General features: G+C 47.9%; 1 protein-coding gene and 1 long non-coding RNA gene across 3 annotated transcripts in view; one reads left to right on the forward strand and one right to left on the reverse strand.

The window, feature by feature from the left end:
- The window catches only part of CTDSP2 (CTD small phosphatase 2), a 70,042-nt gene extending 52,332 nt beyond the window's left edge, over window positions 1–17,710 (forward strand). Inside the window, exons 2-8 of one of the 2 annotated variants that reach the window (XM_083729517.1) lie at window positions 703–851; window positions 2,976–3,014; window positions 8,360–8,461; window positions 9,946–10,002; window positions 11,666–11,758; window positions 12,442–12,627; window positions 14,306–17,710. In XM_083729517.1, the coding sequence (XP_083585643.1) occupies window positions 703–851; window positions 2,976–3,014; window positions 8,360–8,461; window positions 9,946–10,002; window positions 11,666–11,758; window positions 12,442–12,627; window positions 14,306–14,431 (752 nt within the window). In that variant the 3' untranslated portion in view covers window positions 14,432–17,710. The remainder of the gene's footprint in view (window positions 1–702; window positions 852–2,975; window positions 3,015–8,359; window positions 8,462–9,945; window positions 10,003–11,665; window positions 11,759–12,441; window positions 12,628–14,305) is intronic. The other variant, XM_083729518.1, reaches the window with a different exon arrangement.
- Window positions 6,846–11,605, reverse strand: LOC310840246. The gene is made up of 3 exons (XR_014561868.1): window positions 10,050–11,605; window positions 8,921–8,985; window positions 6,846–7,725 (listed from the first exon to the last, which is right to left on the reverse strand). It is a non-coding gene; the product is annotated as an uncharacterized lncRNA (long non-coding RNA).
- Window positions 17,711–18,540: the final 830 nt, after the last annotated feature.

The following is an 18,540-nucleotide window of genomic DNA, read 5'->3' on the forward strand; positions in this document are numbered from 1 at the left end:
AGCTACTGTACCTCTGAGCCAGGGGCCTTCTCCTAGCAGATTCCTGTTAATTGGACGTTGGTACTCAAAGCAGCGAAGGGACGCGGGTGGCACTGTGGGTTAAACCACAGAGCCTAGGACTTGCCAATCAGAAGGTCGGTGGTTCAAATCCCCGTGATGGGGTGAGCTCCTGTTGCTCGGTCCCTGCTCCTGCCAACCTGGCAGTTCGAGAGCACGTCAAAGTGCAAGTAGATAAATAGGTACCGCTCCGGCGGGAAGGTAAACGGCATTTCCGTGCGCTGCTCTGGTTCGCCAGAAGCGGCTTAGTCATGCTGGCCACATGACCCGGAAGTTGTACGCCGGCTCCCTTGGCCAATAAAGCGAGATGAGCGCCGCAACCCCAGAGTCGGTCACAACTGGACCTAATGGTCAGGGGTCCCTTTGCCTTTACCTTTTACTCAAAGCAGCACACACCTTTCTGTCCTGCACTGGTTTGGAGAACTGGCGTGTCACTTTTTGGGGCCAGTCAAAAAATGTTCCAGCGAAGAAGCTTGCCTCTTTCACTGGCCACCCCCAGTGTCTCTCAAAGGAGGCATGCTTCAACCTGCCTGAGACCTAATTCACAAACCCTTGCCCTGGATGAAGATTTGCCTGCTCCTGTGTTTTGGTCCTGGACGAGTGCCGTGAGATCTAACAAAGTTCTTTTTGTCATTCCCTTCTCAGTCTTGGTGTCCAAATCCTCCCCGAAGAAGCCTCGTGGCCGGAACATCTTCAAGGCTTTCTTCTGTTGCCTTCGCGCACAGAATGTCGGGCAGTCGGGCTTTGGTGGGGATCATGGCCCACACAAGGAGGAGACCAGCACCATTGCCAAGGTGAGTGGAGGCTGACGCAGCAATCGCTGAATTACACCCAGAGAGTATAACAGGCAGTAAAAGTTGTATCTGAGCTGCTTTCTCTAGCTGCTTTCTGTATTCTAGCTATCCAGATTTAGGGTGTGCCCAATTAGGATATAAACTCTGTCTTAGTCCTTCAGCTACCCAAATCCTGAAATTATCCCTGTCTCTCTGTAAATGATCTCTCTCGCTTGACACTTCCTCTCATCAGCATTTTTAACTTTTTAAACTCCTGGCTGACCAGAGTTCACCAGATGTTAGCCTCTGTTTACATCTGACTGGCTCTCTCCCAATCAAAAATGGCTTTCAGGAGGGAGCAGTTACTTTGGATCGGAAGCAAGAGCTTCTGCGGCCATTTCACACATCACAGCGCTGCCATGTAGGAAACAGCATAAACCCCACACGCAGAGCATGATCCATGACTATTGTGAATATCGGTATTTCACTGCTTGCTAATGAGCTGGGAAACCATGGCTAGTCTCTGTGGGAAGACATATAAGTGGGCTTCAGCCTATTTTCTATCCAGGGAAGGAAAACTCTTGTATAGTGGTACCTTGGTTCTCAAACTTAATCCGTTTCGGAAGTCTGTTCCAAAACCAAAGCGTTCCAAAACCAAGGCGCGCTTTCCCATAGAAAGTAATGCAAGGTGGATTAATCTGTCCCAGACTTTTAAAAACAACCCCTAAAACAGCAATTTAAGATGAATGTTACTATCTAAAGAGACCATTGAGCCATAAATTGAAAGCAATAATCAATATACTGTACTATAAAATAAATAAGACTGCATTGTAGATGATAAAAATTAAAATTATTATTTTTTCTTTCTTGCACTGATGATAGTCATTGTTTGTATGGGGGGCTTTTAGCCATTTCTGCAGTCACACAATCAATCAATCAATCAATCAATCAATCAATCAGTAGTGGGTTTCACGCAGTCACAAAAACAAATTAACCAAAAAAGCCTCAAAAATGCGAAATAAATAGCAAAAACAAAAGTGCCAAACTTAATCCATTCTGGAAGTCTGTTTGACTTTTGAAATGTTCGAAAACCAAGGTGCAGCTTCTGATTGGTGTAGGTGCCCTGGAAACAATAACTGACAGCTGCATCAGATGTTTGGCTTCTGAAAAACATTCGAAAACCGGAACACTTACTTCCGGGTTTTTGATGTTTGGGAACCAAGGTGTTTGAGTATCACAGCGTTTGAAAACCAAGGTACCACTGTAGATGCTGCTGGTCTCATAGACCCATCCCTCCTCAAAGCATATCCATTTGACCGCATTGTTACCGCCACCCCATCTATAGATACCCCCCTCCGCTTTAAAAAATAAATATATAGGAAGCTATATATGGGACGCGGGTGGCGCTGTGGGTTAAACCACAGAGCCTAGGACTTCCCAATCGGAATGTCAGCAGTTCGAATCCCTGCAACAGAGTGAGCTCCCGTTGTTCAGTCCCAGCTCCTGCCAACCTAGCAGTTCGAAAGCACAAAGTGCAAGTAGATAAATAGGTACCACTCCAGCAGGAAGGTAAACAGCATTTCCGTGTGTGCTGCTCTGGTTCGCCAGAAGCGGCTTAGTCATGCTGGCCCCATGACCCGGAAGCTGTATGCCGGCTCCTTCGGCCAATAAAGCGAGATGAGCGCCGCAACCCCACAGTTGGCCACGACTGGACCTAATGGTCAGGGGTCCCTTTACCCTTTTTATATATGGTAAAGAAAACTACTGCTGATCACATATATAGAGTGCTTTTCCTCTCAGCACTGAATTTCTGCAGCCTGTTCCCCACACTCTTTAGAGTTAAGGAGCTGAGGCTTCCTTCTGGGTCAGTTAGCAGGGCTCCCACACTGTTCTCAGTCAAGAAACCTTTTCTTTGAAGACTTGAGACTTCCACAGCCTCCATCACAGTCCAAGCTTTTGAGGCTTGTGTCAACCTGAACCTACTCGCCCATTCTAGGTAGAAAATGCAGCCTTTAGGATCCTGCTCCTTAAAAACTTAGTGGGTAAATTAAGAGGCTTTCTGAGATCCCTGATAGTAGTATTACACAGCCTTGCCTTTTTCATGATACCTACATCTCTGCTTTCCTCTTTCCCCTCCCCTTTTAGTCTGATCTGTTGCAGTGTCTTCAATACCAGTTTTACCAGGTATGTCTTTGTTCCAAAGCCAAGGGAGATCTGCATCTCCTCTTTAGCCAGGACTGTGTTTACCTTGTGCGCAAGAGTGAAAAAAAACATTCTCCACTGAGAGGAACTTGCGTTTCGATTCTGATATCAGAATAAATTCAATCTAATCTGCTCATCATTTGGTTGCATTACCCTGCTAGCCATGGGAAGTGGACAAGGAGATATAATCAAAGCCCCACATCCTGATCTCTGCAAGTTCTGCATTTCATACTCCACACCATTTTTGCTCTTCCCAGGCAAAGGTCTGTCCTTTAGAAGCTCCAAGTCCGAGCTGGGGTTTTTTGCCAGCTCCTTAGTGTTCTTTAGGGACGTGGGTGGTGCTGTGGGTTAAACCACAGAGCCTAGGACTTGCTGATCAGAAGGTTGGCGGTTCGAATCCCTGCGACGGGGTGAGCTCCTGTTGCTCAGTCCCTGCTCCCGCAAACCACATCAAAGTGCAAGTACATAAATAGGTACCACTCCGGCGGGAAGGCGTTTCTGTGCTGCTCTGGTTCGCCAGAAGCGGCTTAGTCATGCTGGCCACATGACCCGGAAGCTGGACGCTGGCTCCCTCGGCCAATAAAGTGAGATGAGCGCCGCAACCCCAGAGTCGGTCACAACTGGACCTAATGGTCAGGGGTCCCTCCTTTAGTGCTCTTTAACACGCAATTGGAGCAAATGTCAGTTCCGCAGATGGTTGTTTGTCTGATTGAGCTTTAAAGAGCGGGTTTTCACAGGGAAAGCTGCTGAGTCTTAAAACAAGTAGTGCTGGCTGATGTCAATTGGGACTGGTAAGGTGGATGACAGGGAGGCTTAACTTTAGGTGGAGCCGCAGTCAATGACAGGCAGAGCCACCCCCAAGCGAGGGCAGCCCGAGGTTCATGGGGCAGTGCCCCATTCACCTTAATGGACCAGCCTCAGCTGAGAACAGAGTGGGAAACCTGTGATCCTTCAGACCTTGTTGGACTCCAGTTCCTATCTCAGTGGTCAGGGATGATGGGAGCAGTAGTTCAGCAATATCTGGAGGGCCATAGGCTCCACACCCCTTTTCTAGTAGCCTTTGCCCATGTTTGCCCCAGTCCAGGCAAAGTCAGTCACCCCTAAGTCCTTTTGAAGCCAATGGAGCAAGTTTGTCACAACTTATACAAATACCACTGTTTTCAACATTGCAGTGTTTGAGTGAGACTTAATTGCAACTAACTTAACACAGTGGGTGGCACTGTGGGTTAAACCACAGAGCCTAGGACTTGCCGATCAGAAGGTCGGCGGTTCGAATCCCCGCGACGGGGTGAGCTCCTGTTGCTCGGTCCCTGCTCCTGCCAACCTAGCAGTTCGAAGCATGTCAAAGTGCAAGTAGATAAATAGGTACCGCTCCGGCAGGAAGGTAAACGGTGTTTCTGTGCGCTGCTCTGGTTTGCCAGAAGTGGCTTAGTCATGCTGGCCACATGACCCGGAAGCTGTACGCCGGCTCCCTTGGCCAATAAAGCGAGATGAGTGCCGCAACCCCAGAGTCAGCCACGACTGGACCTAATGGTCAGGGATCCCGTTACCCTTACTTTAACTTAATTTTGATTGTTCCAGGCTAGATAATCTCTGCAGTAACAAGGGCCAGAAATGTTCTTGAGTGAAAGAAGGAAAGAAAGAGAAAAAGAGAGTGGTTTTTAAAATTGCCTTCCACATACATGCCTCCAGGCGACGTACGAAATATGCCAAATGATGGTCTAGATACCAAATTCCACGTCTACATGGCATAACGATGGGCGCGCAATGTACACACAGTCCTGCCTACATACGTGTGCGTGTGTGTGCGCATGTGGGTATTTGTGTTTGTGAGTGTGGGAGAAAAGAGACCTTCACTTACTAAGCAAATTTCTCTTCCTGCTATCGAGAGAGGTATCGGTCGCAGACCTCATTCGTACAAAGAGCCAGACTTCTTCTGGGGGCAACAGGAGAAGCTGTCACATGGTTGAATGTTTCGCAATGGGCAGGGACGGGGGACTTCTACACGCACCAGACAAGCACATCTGGGAGAAAGCTGGCCTGCAACTCTTCTTGACAGCTCTCTTCCTGTGTGAAGGGGCTATTGGCCGTATTGCAGCGCAGTTTTCACAAACAGACAGAGTGCTTCTGAATGCAAACTACTGCTGCCTCCTCACTGTAACGTCTCTCTCGGGGCAGCTGCCTCTCCAACGTCAGCCAGGTGGAGATTGCTATAAGTAGTTCCCTCTGGTGGGTGCCTCCGCATGGAAACAACAGGCACGACAATCTTGCCACGCAGTCTAGGCAGTTTCCCCCACGATACCAATAACTACCAAGGGCAAACGAAAATAAAAATGCACCATTGTGGAGAATATTGCTTGCCCTATCGCAGGCATAGGCAAACTCCGGCCCTCCTGATATTTGGGACTACAATTCCCATCATCCCTAGCTAACAGGACCAGTGGTCAAGGATGATGGGAATTGTAGTCCCAAACATCTGGAGGGCCGGAGTTTGCCTATGCCTGCCGTACCGGCATGGTAGGCTTTTGGAAGGGAATGGGATCCCTAGCCACCTGTTGGCTATTTTTATTTATTCAATTTTTGAATTTGGAACATGGTTGGCTTTCATTGGGTGCATGCATTTCAGAGGTGCTCAACTCCTTTTGCAGTGGGGTTCGTTTTTGAAAAATCATACTTCCCTATCAAGAAAGGTCTGTCCGAAGCAGGAGGTAGCATCAGCAGTGCTGATGTACTGCAGAAATAGGGAACATGTGGCTCTCCAGATGTTGTCGGGTGCACCTCTCATTGTTCTTGACCATTTGCCGTGTTGGCTAATGGGAGCCTGAGTCCAGCAAGATTTGGGGAGCAACAGGGTCCCCGCCTGGCGTAGGACCAATTTCTATAAAAATGCCTCCTGGCGCAAAATTGAAGTGATGAAGCTGCAAAACAAGGACTTTTTACCTCAGTTAGAACAAAAGAGGAGTTAGTACAGTGGTACCTTGGTTCTCAAACTTAATCCGTTCCGGAAGTCCATTCCAAAACCAAAGCGTTCCAAAACCAAGGCGCACTTTCCCATAGAGAGTAATGCAAAATGGATTAATCCGTTCCAGACTTTTAAAAACAGTCCTTAAAATAGTAATTTAACATGAATTTTACTATCTAACGAGACCTTTGATCCATAAAATGAAAGCAATAAACAATCACACAGTCACACTACCAATCGATCAGTAGCTGAACTGGGTTCCACACAGACACAAAAACAAAGCAAAAAAGCCACAAAAATGCAAAATAGAAAGCAAAAACTGACAGACCTCAGCGTAACACTCAAAACGGAAGAGTGGCACTCAAATTGGAAGTGTAACGCTCAAAACAGAGCATGTTTTGCTTCTGAAAAAAAATTCACAAACCGGAACACTTACTTCTGGGTTTGCAGTGTTTGAGTTCCGAGTTGTTTGAGTACCAAGGCATTTGAGAACCAAGGTACCACAGTATTATTATTATTATTATTATTAATAATAATAATAATAATAATAATAATAATTTTTATTTATACCCCGCCCTCCCCAGCCAAAGCCAGGCTCAGGGCAGCTAACAAGCAATAATTAAAATAAGTTGAATGAATACAACTTAAAAACAAAATTAAAATACAACATTAAAATATTAAAATGTAGCCTCATCACAGGAGGAGAAAGGAAAAGAACAAAGAAAGACGGGGAGGGAATCAAACTAGTTCCAAGCCAAAGGCCAGGCAGAACAACTCTGTCTTACAGGCCCTGCGGAAAGAAATCAGATCCTAGAGTTGAAAAGGCCCTGGCTCTGGTTGAAGCCAATCTAACTTCTTTAGGGCTTGGGACCACTAGGGTGTTGTTATTTATGGACCTTGAGGCTCTCCGTGGGGCATACCAGGAGAGGCGGTCCCGTAGGTACGAGGGTCCTAGGCCGTGAAGGGCTTTAAAGGTCAAAAGCAGCACCTTAAATCTGACCCTGTACTCCACCGGGAGCCAGTGCAGCTTGAAAAGCACTGGGTGAATATGCTCCCATGGCAGAGACCCCGCGAGGAGTCTCGCTGCAGCATCCTGCACCCGCTGGAGTTTCTGGGACAGCTTCAAGGGCAGCCCCGCGTTGAGCGAATTACAGTAGTCAAGCCTGGAGGTGACTGTCGCATGGATCACTGTGGCCAGGATTGAGATTTTGGTTGTTGTTAAAATTTGCAAAGTAAGGGGAGTGCAAAGTTGGGACGACGCCAACTCATCCCACCTTTTCATATGTAGGCTGGTGGGTCTTCTGGAAAGAAATATTAGGACCACAGTACAGTACAGAGATTGTTAAATATGTCAACTGGGGCTGCTTCCAGGAAGGTGTTCATTGTAGGATTGATGCTTTGTTATGCATGCAAGTTTTTTGCAGCGTTGACATCATGTCAGTGAAATAAAAATGCCAGCCCCGTATTCTCCTCCCACCCGAAGCTCACACACATTATCAGGAAAGCTTCAAGAATGTCGTGCCATGAGGTCTAGCGATGGCCATTAGCTCAAGTGACTTTTGACGATAACCCGTTTCTTCATTTGGGGTCATAGCTGATCAAATGCTCTCGTGCACAGGCCTCTTGCACCTTTAATGGTTGTATGGAAGAGCAAATAATTCTCAAATCCCTTTCTTCTGTGCAATGATTGAAGAGTCACAGAAGCCTTATTCTCTGATGCTGCTGGTCAACCTACAAAGCGATGCAAAGCACACGTACATACACTAACCCAAATAACACTTCCCTTTATTCTGATCTGTGCCATTTCAAACTCTAAACGTTCATGCCAGAGGTTGCCAGTTAAAACCTCCCTTTAAAAAATAAAAATTGAGAGTTCTAGCAAAAACGTGGAAAGATTCATGAGGACCAGAGACTTAGGCCATTTGAAAGTTTTTGCATAGGGTTTCTACTCCTTGTTGGCATTGCCTGTGCTATTCTCTAAACACAAGATGGGAAAGGTTTCCTAAGTCAGTTTTGAAGGACTTCATATTGGGCTTCCCCAGTGCTTTGAAGCCAGTGTGGTGTAGTGGTTAAGAGCGGTAGACTCGTAATCTGGTGAACCAGGTTCGCTTCCCTGCTCCTCCACATGCAGCTGCTGGGTGATCTTGGGTCAGTCACACTTCTCTGAAGTCTCTCAGCCCCACTCACCTCACAGAGTGTTTGTTGTGGGGGAGGAAGGGAAAGGAGAATGTTAGCCGCTTTGAGACTCCTTCGGGTAGTGATAAAGCGGGATATCAAATCCAAACTCTTCTTCTTCTTGTTAAATATACCTCCAGCAACATGATTCACCATGCCAGTGGTGGCTAAGTTCCCTCTCTTCTTCTAGATTCCTGGGACCTGCCTTCTCCCTGAGGTGACTCTGCAAGACCAGGGCCGAATCTGTGTGGTGATTGATCTGGACGAGACCTTAGTGCACAGCTCCTTCAAGGTGACGTTCTAAGGATACTCCTCCTTTTCTGAGAAGTGGGGGGGGGAGGGGTCGAGGCAGAAGGCATCCTTGGCCCACCAGACGTTGCTGGACTACAAGTCTAATCATCACTGGCCATCTGGTTGGGGCTGATGGGAGTTGTAGTTCGGCAACACCTGGAGGGCCACAGGTTCTCCATTGCTGACAGTGCAGGAGAGGACTAATTTGGTGTAAGTCCTCTAAGAACAGCTGCAAAGGCATATGAAGGGATGTGGGCCTTATGGAATATCAGTGTGAAGGATAGGACTGGGGCTTTGGGAGTTAAACAAAAGGACCTCAGCTTCATTGTTTTCCTGGCTAGAAGTTTTCTAAACCCAGAGGGTTGTATCCAGTGCAGCCTGTACATCAACAGAATGAACTTCTGCTCATTCAATGGGACTTCCCCTTCCCCTTCTCCCCCCACACAGCCCAGCCATGCACCTTCAGATTCTGTTCCAGATGGTTGTGGAATCTTCTGGAGTGGATTTTGATGTCTTTGCAGGAGGCTGCAGGGGGCAAAGAGAGCAAGGTTAAGTCAATGAGGTCCACTTGCATGGTGGTGCATTCCTTGAAGAATCTCCTTGGTTCTCCCATTATTTTAATAAATTAGTTCTGTGTCTGCAGCCAGTTACTACTGCATACCAGACACACAATGCTGTTATTCCTGGGAATGGAGAAGGAAGCCTATTTATTTACGGCTATTTCTATTTCAAGGCCTGAACCCTTCCCACTTCACCCCTACACGTAAGCTCTGCCACTGGAAGAAATTTATAATATTTGCGTCTCTGGTTCTGATCAGCAAATTCTGAAGAAGCTATGAGGGGACCAAACAGGCAACAGAAGTTAGAAGGACTCAGCGATTGATTCCCTGACAATTCATTTGATTCTGTTATTAGGTGCCTTGTTGTTTCAGACAGGGCCACATTCCACTGTGGCAGCCTTCCAGGGGCCACATTGAAGAAGCAAATGTGACTCCTGCCTTTGTATGCTAGAATAGATCCCAGCCATGCAAATCACTGAGTTTTCCACACACGCATCCTGGCATTGATGGATGTGGCCTGGGCAAAGTCTCAAAGGACCAGATATAAAGACTTGGAGGGGCTTCATTCAGCCAGACATCTGAAGGCAGCTCTATTTAGGGAAGCTTTTAATGTTTAACAGACCACTGTATTTTAATATTTTGTTGGAAGCTGTCCAAAGCCGCCAGATGGGCGGCGTATTATTATTATTATTATTATTATTATTATTATTATTATTGAACCGGAGATTCCCTGCCACTGGTTTGAGTGGACATGACTGTCCTTTTAAAAGCGTATGGCTCAGTACTGGTAAATTGAGCCAAACCCAGTGAGCACCAGATAGTGTCCTTGGGTGCAGAGATTGGCGCGACTTATGGACAGAGTGGGGCAGAATTGTGTCGTGTTACCTTCCCAAAACTAACGTGCACCTTTTATAACATTTCTCAGCCAATCAACAATGCTGACTTCATAGTGCCTGTTGAGATAGAGGGGACAACCCACCAGGTAAGGATGCTGTCTCTGGGGGGAAGGTCTCCTACCCACCCACCCACCTTGCCAACCGTTTTGGGTTCTCATTGGCATCTGTTCTGGAAGTGGGGCAGCAGAGGGAGGGGGCAATCTCATTTTATGAGCCAAGGAGACAGCCTCCCATTTTGGTGCTGTAAAGAAGAGGAGGAAGACCTTTCTATGAAGGCTTCGGCCTGGTTCAAGTAATCCAGGATAGGCTGTTATATGGCAACACGGCCTATTCTTGATTACTTGTTTCAGGAGGTAGCTGCTTCCAGCGGATGTTTAAGAAGGAATGACTTGGATCGACTGCGTGGCAGCGAGAGCTCCGGGAGAGAGAAATGCGACCAGCTGAAAACTGGTGGGGAACCCTTGAGGAATCTTGATGTGCTTTGCAGCATTTAAGCTTCTTTGCTGTATTCCGCTCACCACAATGCCTGTGGCTGCTTGTATTCATTTAAAATGCATTCGGGTTAGTCTAAGCACGCTAAGGGGGACGCGGGTGGTGCTGTGGGTTAAACTACAGAGCCTAGGGCTTACCGATCAGAAGGTCGACGGTTCGAATCCCTGTGATGGGGTGAGCTCCCGTTGCTCGGTCCCTGCTCCTGCCAACCTAGCAGTTCAAAAGCACAAAGTGCAAGTAGATAAATAGGTACCACTCTGGCGGGAAGGTAAACGGCATTTCCATGCGCTGCTCTGGTTCGCATGGAAGCTGTACGCCAGCTCCCTCGGCCAGTAAAGCGAGATGAGCACCGCAACCCCAGAGTCATCCGCGACTGGACCTAACGGTCAGGGGTCCCTTTACCTTTAAGCATGCTAAAGGGCAGTTTTTCCCTATCCATCAATAAGGATGCTGGTGACTTGAAGAAGTCAGCTGGTAGTTCGCCACACCTCAACCAGCAAAACAGCTTCCTCCAGAGTCCCCAGTTAAGAAAAAAGCTCCTATCCCATACATTTCAAAGTAGCAAATTGTTCATTATCTACAGGCACAAGACAAAGCTAAACAGCACTGTCTACTATAGACAACTCTTCTGGTCTCTGAAGTAAAGATGCATATGTACAGAGAATTCCAATAATACTATATCACCATGCTAGTTAACGCTGCTATGCGAAACTCACAGCCTCTTGCCCTGACTCTCACGGATTCAGAGTCAGACAGCAAACAGGACAGGGCATGGACAAGACAAGAGAGCATAATGAAAACAATGCCCTAGAGACTGTTATACCCATCTCTACGCACACTTCATATTTCCTGAAGCAATGGGAGGGCGAATGACTCATGCACTCAACCTAGCTGATTTTGCTATGGTAACCCGGTGCACCTGGTACCCTTATCTCAGAACATCCAGACATAGGGGATGTGCTCCTCAAGAAATGAGTCCAAGCACACAGTAATTTAACCCATTGTTCACATTACACCACTAAAGGGGAGGTATTCTTTTACTTGCCTCAGATTTTTTTTTATGATAGCCATGTCACACAAAAAGGAGTGAAGCTTATATCCTGTTCAATGATAAAGGGTTAACACTGAATGGACTAAAAAGGCAAGCCACCGGGAAGTTGTGGGTTTGTGTCGCACTCCCTGAAATGAGAAGTCTCTCTCTTAAATAAAACCAGTAGTCCCTCTGTGTCATTCCTCACCTCTGCTGCTCACTTCTAGGTGTATGTGCTGAAGAGGCCATTTGTCGATGAGTTCCTGAGGCGGATGGGGGAGCTGTTTGAGTGTGTGCTCTTCACTGCCAGCTTGGCAAAGGTGAGAAGGAGGAGGAGGGTTTAGCCTAGACATGGACTTGGGGAATTGGTTGATACTTTCAAAGTTAGCAGAAGCTAAGGCAGAAACGGTGGCAATGGTGTGCTGTGTCACTTTCAGCTCAGAAGATAAACTGGAGGTGAATATAGACGATTCGCTCTCTCTGTCTTGCTAGAAGACTGGTTTGGGAGCAGCTTTGACTTGGGCTAAACGTGGAGTATTGCCGAAACTTCAGAGCTGTGTGCATTTTTCAAAACCCAAATGCTGCAGCAAGAAACACATGGCCTATTGGTACTTGAATAAATTGTGCCAAATGTCAAGTTTGCATATAGTTGCTTGTTTTTGCTTCTCCTAACTGTGAGGAAGAGTGAAGGACCATGCAGAGTATCCAAATCTCCACCATTAACTGACCTCTGGAAGTTCTGCTTAGACCCTTCCTGGCCTCCGAAATTGCAATGGGCATCACTGAGAGCTCCAAATCCACAGGGACTTGAAACTTTGAATGAATGAATGAATGAATGAATGAATGAATGAATGAATGAATGAATTCCATGCCAGATTCCAAATTCCATGTTTGCACTATCTGGCCAGAAGTGGGCATGTTCTCCTGATTCCCCCAGGTTGGGTTTCTTGCTTTCTTATGCTGAGCCCTCATCTTCACACGCTCCTCTTATCACTCTGTTCAGTATGCTGACCCCGTAACTGACCTGCTAGACAAGTGTGGAGTCTTCCGAGCCCGCCTCTTCCGAGAGTCATGCGTGTTCCACCAGGGCTGTTACGTTAAGGACCTCAGCCGTTTGGGGCGTGATCTGCGCAAAACCTTGATCCTGGACAATTCTCCTGCCTCCTACATCTTCCATCCAGAGAATGCGGTGAGCATGCCTTCAGGAGGGGTGGGTGGGTGGGTCCCCCATAAGTGGTTATTCAATAGTAGCTGGCGCTGACTCTTGATTTACCTTACCAGGAAAGCAGCAAAGGCTCTTTAATTCGTGTGTAAGACTTGAGTTCTAGATAGGTAGGTAGGTTGCTTGATTGGTTTAAAAATCTTTGGTCTCTTAAATAAAGCATTCCCCTTTGTTTCTCACCCCTGCCTTTTAAGATGATGCTGACTGCAACACTTGTGTGCTAGGTAGGGCCATTCAAAACATGTTCGTTCTCTCTCTCTCTCTCTCTCTCTCTCACTCACACACACACACACACACACACAAACACCCCTGAAGTGGTAATTTCTAAGGAAGGCTGACTGTACCACATCGTTTCCCCCTTCAAATCTTCTTTTTTCCTCCCTTTTCTCACTACTCCAGCCAGCTCAACCCCAAAAGTTCTCCAGCGCGTGAAATATTCTTCCAAACCTATCCAACAGAGCACATCTACAAGGTTTTCCAGGTGACAATTCATAGCTGTGGCCATAATTGTAGGAGTGAGTGAGCAGTTAGTATTAGTGTGACTAGTTTTGTCAACAACGATTACCTTTCATGCACCCTGTTTAAAAACTAAGTCTTGTATTGTCACTGTATTTTGAATATTCGCCCGAATACTTTCCAAAGCTCTTTAAATACATGGAGTTTATAGATAGATAGATAGATAGATAGATAGATAGATAGATAGATAGATGATATAGATAAACTCCATGTACCGTATTTTTTGCTCTATAAGACTCACTTTTTCCCTCCTAAAAAGTAAGGAGAAATGTGTGTGCGTCTTATGGAGCGAATGCAGGCTGCGCAGCTATCCCAGAAGCCAGAACAGCAAGAGGGATTGCTGCTTTCACTGCGCAGCGATCCCTCTTGCTGTTCTGGCTTCTGAGATTCAGAATATTTTTTTCCTTGTTTTCTTCCTCCAAAAACTAGGTGCGTCTTATGGTCTGGTGCGTCTTATAGAGCGAAAAATACGGTATTTAAAAATGTATATATATATATGGGACGCGGGTGGCGCTGTGGGTTAAACCACAGAGCCTAGGACTTGCTGATCAGAAGGTCAGCGGTTCAAATCCCCGTGACGGGGTGCGCTCCCGTTGCTCGGTCCCTGCTCCTGCCAACCTAGCAGTTCGAAAGCACGTCAAAGTGCAAGTAGATAAATAGGTACTGCCCCGGCGGGAAGGTAAACGGCGTTTCCGTGCGCTGCTCTGGTTCGCCAGAAGCGGCTTAGTCATACTGGCCATATGACCCGGAAGCTGTCTGCGGACAAACGCCGGCTCCCTCGGCCCATAGAGCAAGATGAGCGCCGCAACCCCAGAGTCGGTCACGACTAGACCTAATGGTCAGGGGTCCCTTTACCTTTATATATATATATATATATATATATATATATATATATATATATATATATATGCCTGATGTGAGGACAAATCTGTTTCTTCTGAGAGGATGTCGCCATGTTTCATATTAATAGCCATGTGATTACTTCAGCGTTTGAATTCGGCTCCCAGGTCTTCCTGAGTCTTCCTGGTTCCTTACAATTTCCCCATAAACATTAGGTCCCTGCTTCCTGTCTACATCCACCGCAGTGCTCCCGACTGACTTCTCCTTGCCCTTTTCGCTTTCCCCGTAGGTGCCAGTCCAGTCCTGGTTTGATGACATGGCCGACACCGAGCTCCTGAACCTCATCCCGATCTTTGAGGAGCTGAGCGAAGCGGAGGATGTCTACACCAGCCTTGGCCAGCTGAGGGCACCCTAAGGCCTTCCGATGCCCAGAGAGGAACATTTTCACTCAGTGCCTTCAGTCCTGGCCTGGAGGGGAAGGGGGAGCCGTGGGGATGGTTCTCCGCAACCCCACCGCAAAGCAGATGCAAGCACTTTGGAGGCAATAACCTGAAGGGCCGCCCACTGGGCAGCGCCAGAGCGGTTTCCATCCAGGGTCTGGCGGGATCCCAGAGCCTCTGGCCTTTCCTCCAAAAGCAGGGTCGCCCAAGACCCCGTCCCCAACAGCGCTCGTATCTATGCACTGCGAGGATACAGGGAGCATTCCTCCATTCGCTGCAGGGTGGTTAGTTCTGGGTGTGGTTTGTGCGGTGTAAGCTGCCGGTTCCTCCTGCCTAGCCTCTCCTCCCCTCCTCTAAAGCAATGCCAAATGATTTGGCTGACCCTTTTTCTTTTGTTATTCAAAAAGCTACCTGCCTCCTCGCTCCCTTTTAGATGCTCCTGAGAGTGCTGCTCACCCAGGACGTGGGGCACAGCCATGGGGCCTAGCAGTTTTGCCGCCTTATCTCCCAGGCAAGGCAGGGCAGAGCACTGAGCTGGCTGCCCAATACTTCTGCCCTGGCCAGGTGTCTTTCGGAGGGATCCTCTCCTTCAGCTGCTCAGGACACTGGATTCCTCGGAGGAGAGGCTTTCCTTACCTTGGATACCTGGTTAGAGAGAGGGGGGGGAAGTCTTATTTTTTAATGAGGCCTTTTTCCTTTTTTCCCTATTCCCTTCCAGCGCTTCCCCTTCAGAGCCGTAGTGAACCAGCAGTTTCAGGGGTGTTGGTCCCTAATTATCCTGCTGGCTTTTGGGAAGCCTTTAACTTCTTTTTATACTGTGTCTTGTGGTTTGGGTTCAGCCCCAGAGGGGAAGGAACCCTTTCAGAAACCCTCAAACGTTTAAAAAAACAAAACAGTGGCACGAGCGTAGAAAAGGACTAAGGCTAAGTCAGCCGTCCCATTCCCACAAACTCCACATTGGCTGAGGACCGATGCTGCAGAGATTGCCATATTGCTTCGCTCTGGCCTATTTTTGCTTCTTGGGTGGGGTGGGGTGGGGGGACACAGACCAGGTCACAGGGTTACTATAAACCTGCCTCAGCACTGTCAGTTCTTCCACCCTCCTTCAGTGCGAATTGCTAGCTTTGAAGGACAGGAGGGTGCTGACGTTTTGCCCGCGGGTGGCTTTCTGGGGGCGGGTGCCGCAGAGGCACCCTGCCTTCCCCACTCAGGACTCGTTCTGGGCTCCATCGCCGTAACTTGAAAAGCCCGGCCCCTCGGGTGGCCTCAGGGAATCATGGACTAGCGTGTTAGGAGCTGGGGGTGGGCAGGGGACAGCCTGCTCCATTGCCTTGCCGTGTTCGTTGGGAGAGCGAGGAGGAACGTCGCTGCGACCTCTGCGCATGAACAGATAGCGCCTCTCTGTTCTGCCAGGCTTCCTTAGGAAACGGGCCCCAGAGAAGCAGCTGGGCCTTTTTGCCACACTCTTCTTCCCCTCAGCATTTTCATGGCGGCGCCAGCTCTCGAGAAACCAAACGTAGATGTTGATATTACTTGGGAGCGGCCGCCGCCCCCTCCCTTTCTCCGACTCCCCCCAGCAATATGGTACGCTGCCTTTCCTAGTCATGTCTCTTAACGTGCTGTGAACAAGTGCTTTCGAAGTGCCATTGGTGGCAACCAAATATCTTCCGCTCAGCCAGCTTGCTTTTCTCCCTCCCGCTCCCATAAGCAATACATTGCAAGTGACTCCATGCTTTGCCGTTGTGGGGGCAGGATGGGGCCATTCAGGGTTCTTTTTGCTTCTTTCTGGTGCTGCCTCCTTGGTTTGGACGCGGGGGGGGGGGGGCAGGTAGCGTGGGTCACCTCACCACCTGGGGCAGGAAGCTAAAAAACAAAACCAGGGGTGAGGAACCTGTGGCCCATCCACATGTTGCTGGACTTAGGACTCTCATCGCCCCTGACAGTTGTCCGTAGTGGCTGGTGGGGCCCAACAACATCTGGAAGGCTTCCTCCCTGCTCAACAGGACCAAAGCTTTACAATCCTTGTTGTTGGCTGAGTGAGCAGGCAGCTCTTAGCCTGGCCAAAGTGCTTCTTGAAGTTTCCGTCGCCGTTTTTTAAGTGTGCTGAATTGGCTACTCCTTGACCGGTGTGTGTGTGTGTGTGCTAGGCCTCAAATGGTGCTTGAGATGAGCCTGCGGCTTCTCTTTCCTCCTTCTCCAAGACACACAACAGTGAGAGAGCTTTAAACACTGCAAAGTTAATGTGTGCTAGAAAGAACAAAAACTCTTTGTTTTTCCTTCCTGTTTGAGGCTATCCTCGCAGTTGCCCGAGGAGGACTCATCTCCATTTCCCTCCCTCTCCTCCTCACGCAACCTGCCCGCTCTTGTCCTGGCCCATCCTTTTGCTCAGCTCAACTCCGAAACCCCTTCACTTGATGGGAAAACGTTGCACTCCTGTTTTCTACACTCCTCCACCTCGGCTGATGAAATGTGCTCCAGAATTTCTCCTCCGTCCCAGTCACGGGACTTAAGATTTGGGCAAACGGGTGGAAGTTTTGTCAGTCACAGCGTGGTGGGATCTGTGCAGAGCTGGTTTTGGCTAAGGAGGCCGACACATGATAAATTAAACCGAGCACTCCCAGTTTCAACAAGCTGCGAACGCTTGCTTGTTGAAAGTAATGTGGAACTACAGAGTCTGCCGAGTGATGGCCCCCATCTGGAACAAGCTTGGCTGTGTGAATTAACTCGAGGGCAGAGTCTGCTGATGCCCGTTCTCACTCTGCATCAGGCTTCCTTGGCCTGTTCAATAGCCATGATGATAACCTGAGTCCAATTGCCAATGTTGGGATTGTGCCTTGATCAAACCCATCGAAGAGGCAGCGCTAATGCTTAATGCAGGGCACCTCTAAAAGGTGTGCCTTAAGAGGTGCCCTGCATACTCCTCCTACAAAAGCAAACACACACACACACACACACACACACACAGTCTTTTGCTGTACCCCCTGCATCCCTTCTTTTCAAACATACATAGCTGGTGGCTTTTGAGTAACAGAGCCCAGGGCTTCCCCCTTCTGTCCCCACCTCATAGAAGTATGAAAACATCAGTTGCCTTAGTCATGTGTCCTCACTTGCTGGGTGGTTTTTCTTTTTTTAAAATTTTGTTTTAATTGAAAAAAAAAAGATATCCCAAAACTTGAAGCCGGCACTGCTGCCATTTCGATCTCTTTCTATTTTTGGAATCTTTGTATTAACTGCAAATTAAAGAAATAATAAAAGAGAGCAGGTGTGTGTCTTCTCTTTTTCCTAAGTCTTTGAGCAGAGTGGGTTCTGGAGGCCTAAATGCAATATCCTTTTGAAGCTGGGCAGCAAAATTTCGGGAGGTAAAACTTCCTTCCCCCGGCTGCAGAAAAGAAATCTAGCTCTGCAAGCGCCGCAGACAAGGCTGGTTCACACATGAGAACTGGAATGACAGGTGAGAGCTTAGGAGCCACAAAGGGAGTTTAGGAGCATCTCAATGCAATCCTTTTCCTTTGAAAGTAAATTTGCACATTTGCTGCCCTTTGCAATACAGTGGTGCCTCGCAAGACGAAAATAATCCGTTCCGCGAGTCTCTTTGTCTAGCGGTTTTTTCGTCTTGTGAAGCAACCCTATTAGCGGATTAGCGCTATTAGCAGCTTAGCGGCTATTAAAGGTTTAGCGGCTAAAAGGCTATTAGCGGCTTAGAAAAAGGGGGGGGGGAGCGAAAAAAATCACAAGACTCGCAAGACGAAAACGAAAACGTCTTGCGAAGCAAGCCCATAGGGAAATTCGTCTTGCGAAGCGCATCGAAAAACGGAAAACCCTTTCGTCTAGCGGGTTTTAGTCTTGCGAGGCATTCGTCTTGCGGGGCACCACTGTATGAGAAATCAGTGATGCAGGAGCATATCAGAGCTAGAGGGTAGTCAGCATTGGGGGTGGGGAGCAATGGACAATTACATTTCACTGAAGGGATTTGAGTCATTTGTTAAAAGTTACTGAGTGCTATAATCCAAAAACATGGATAAGACTACCCTGGGGGGGAGTGAAGGGGGGGTGGAGAGAAGCAGAAAGCATTTTAATTTTTAGA

Source organism: Podarcis gaigeae, assembly GCF_964106915.1.
Source record: "Podarcis gaigeae genome assembly, chromosome: 2".
Taxonomy (NCBI): Eukaryota; Metazoa; Chordata; class Lepidosauria; order Squamata; family Lacertidae; genus Podarcis; species Podarcis gaigeae.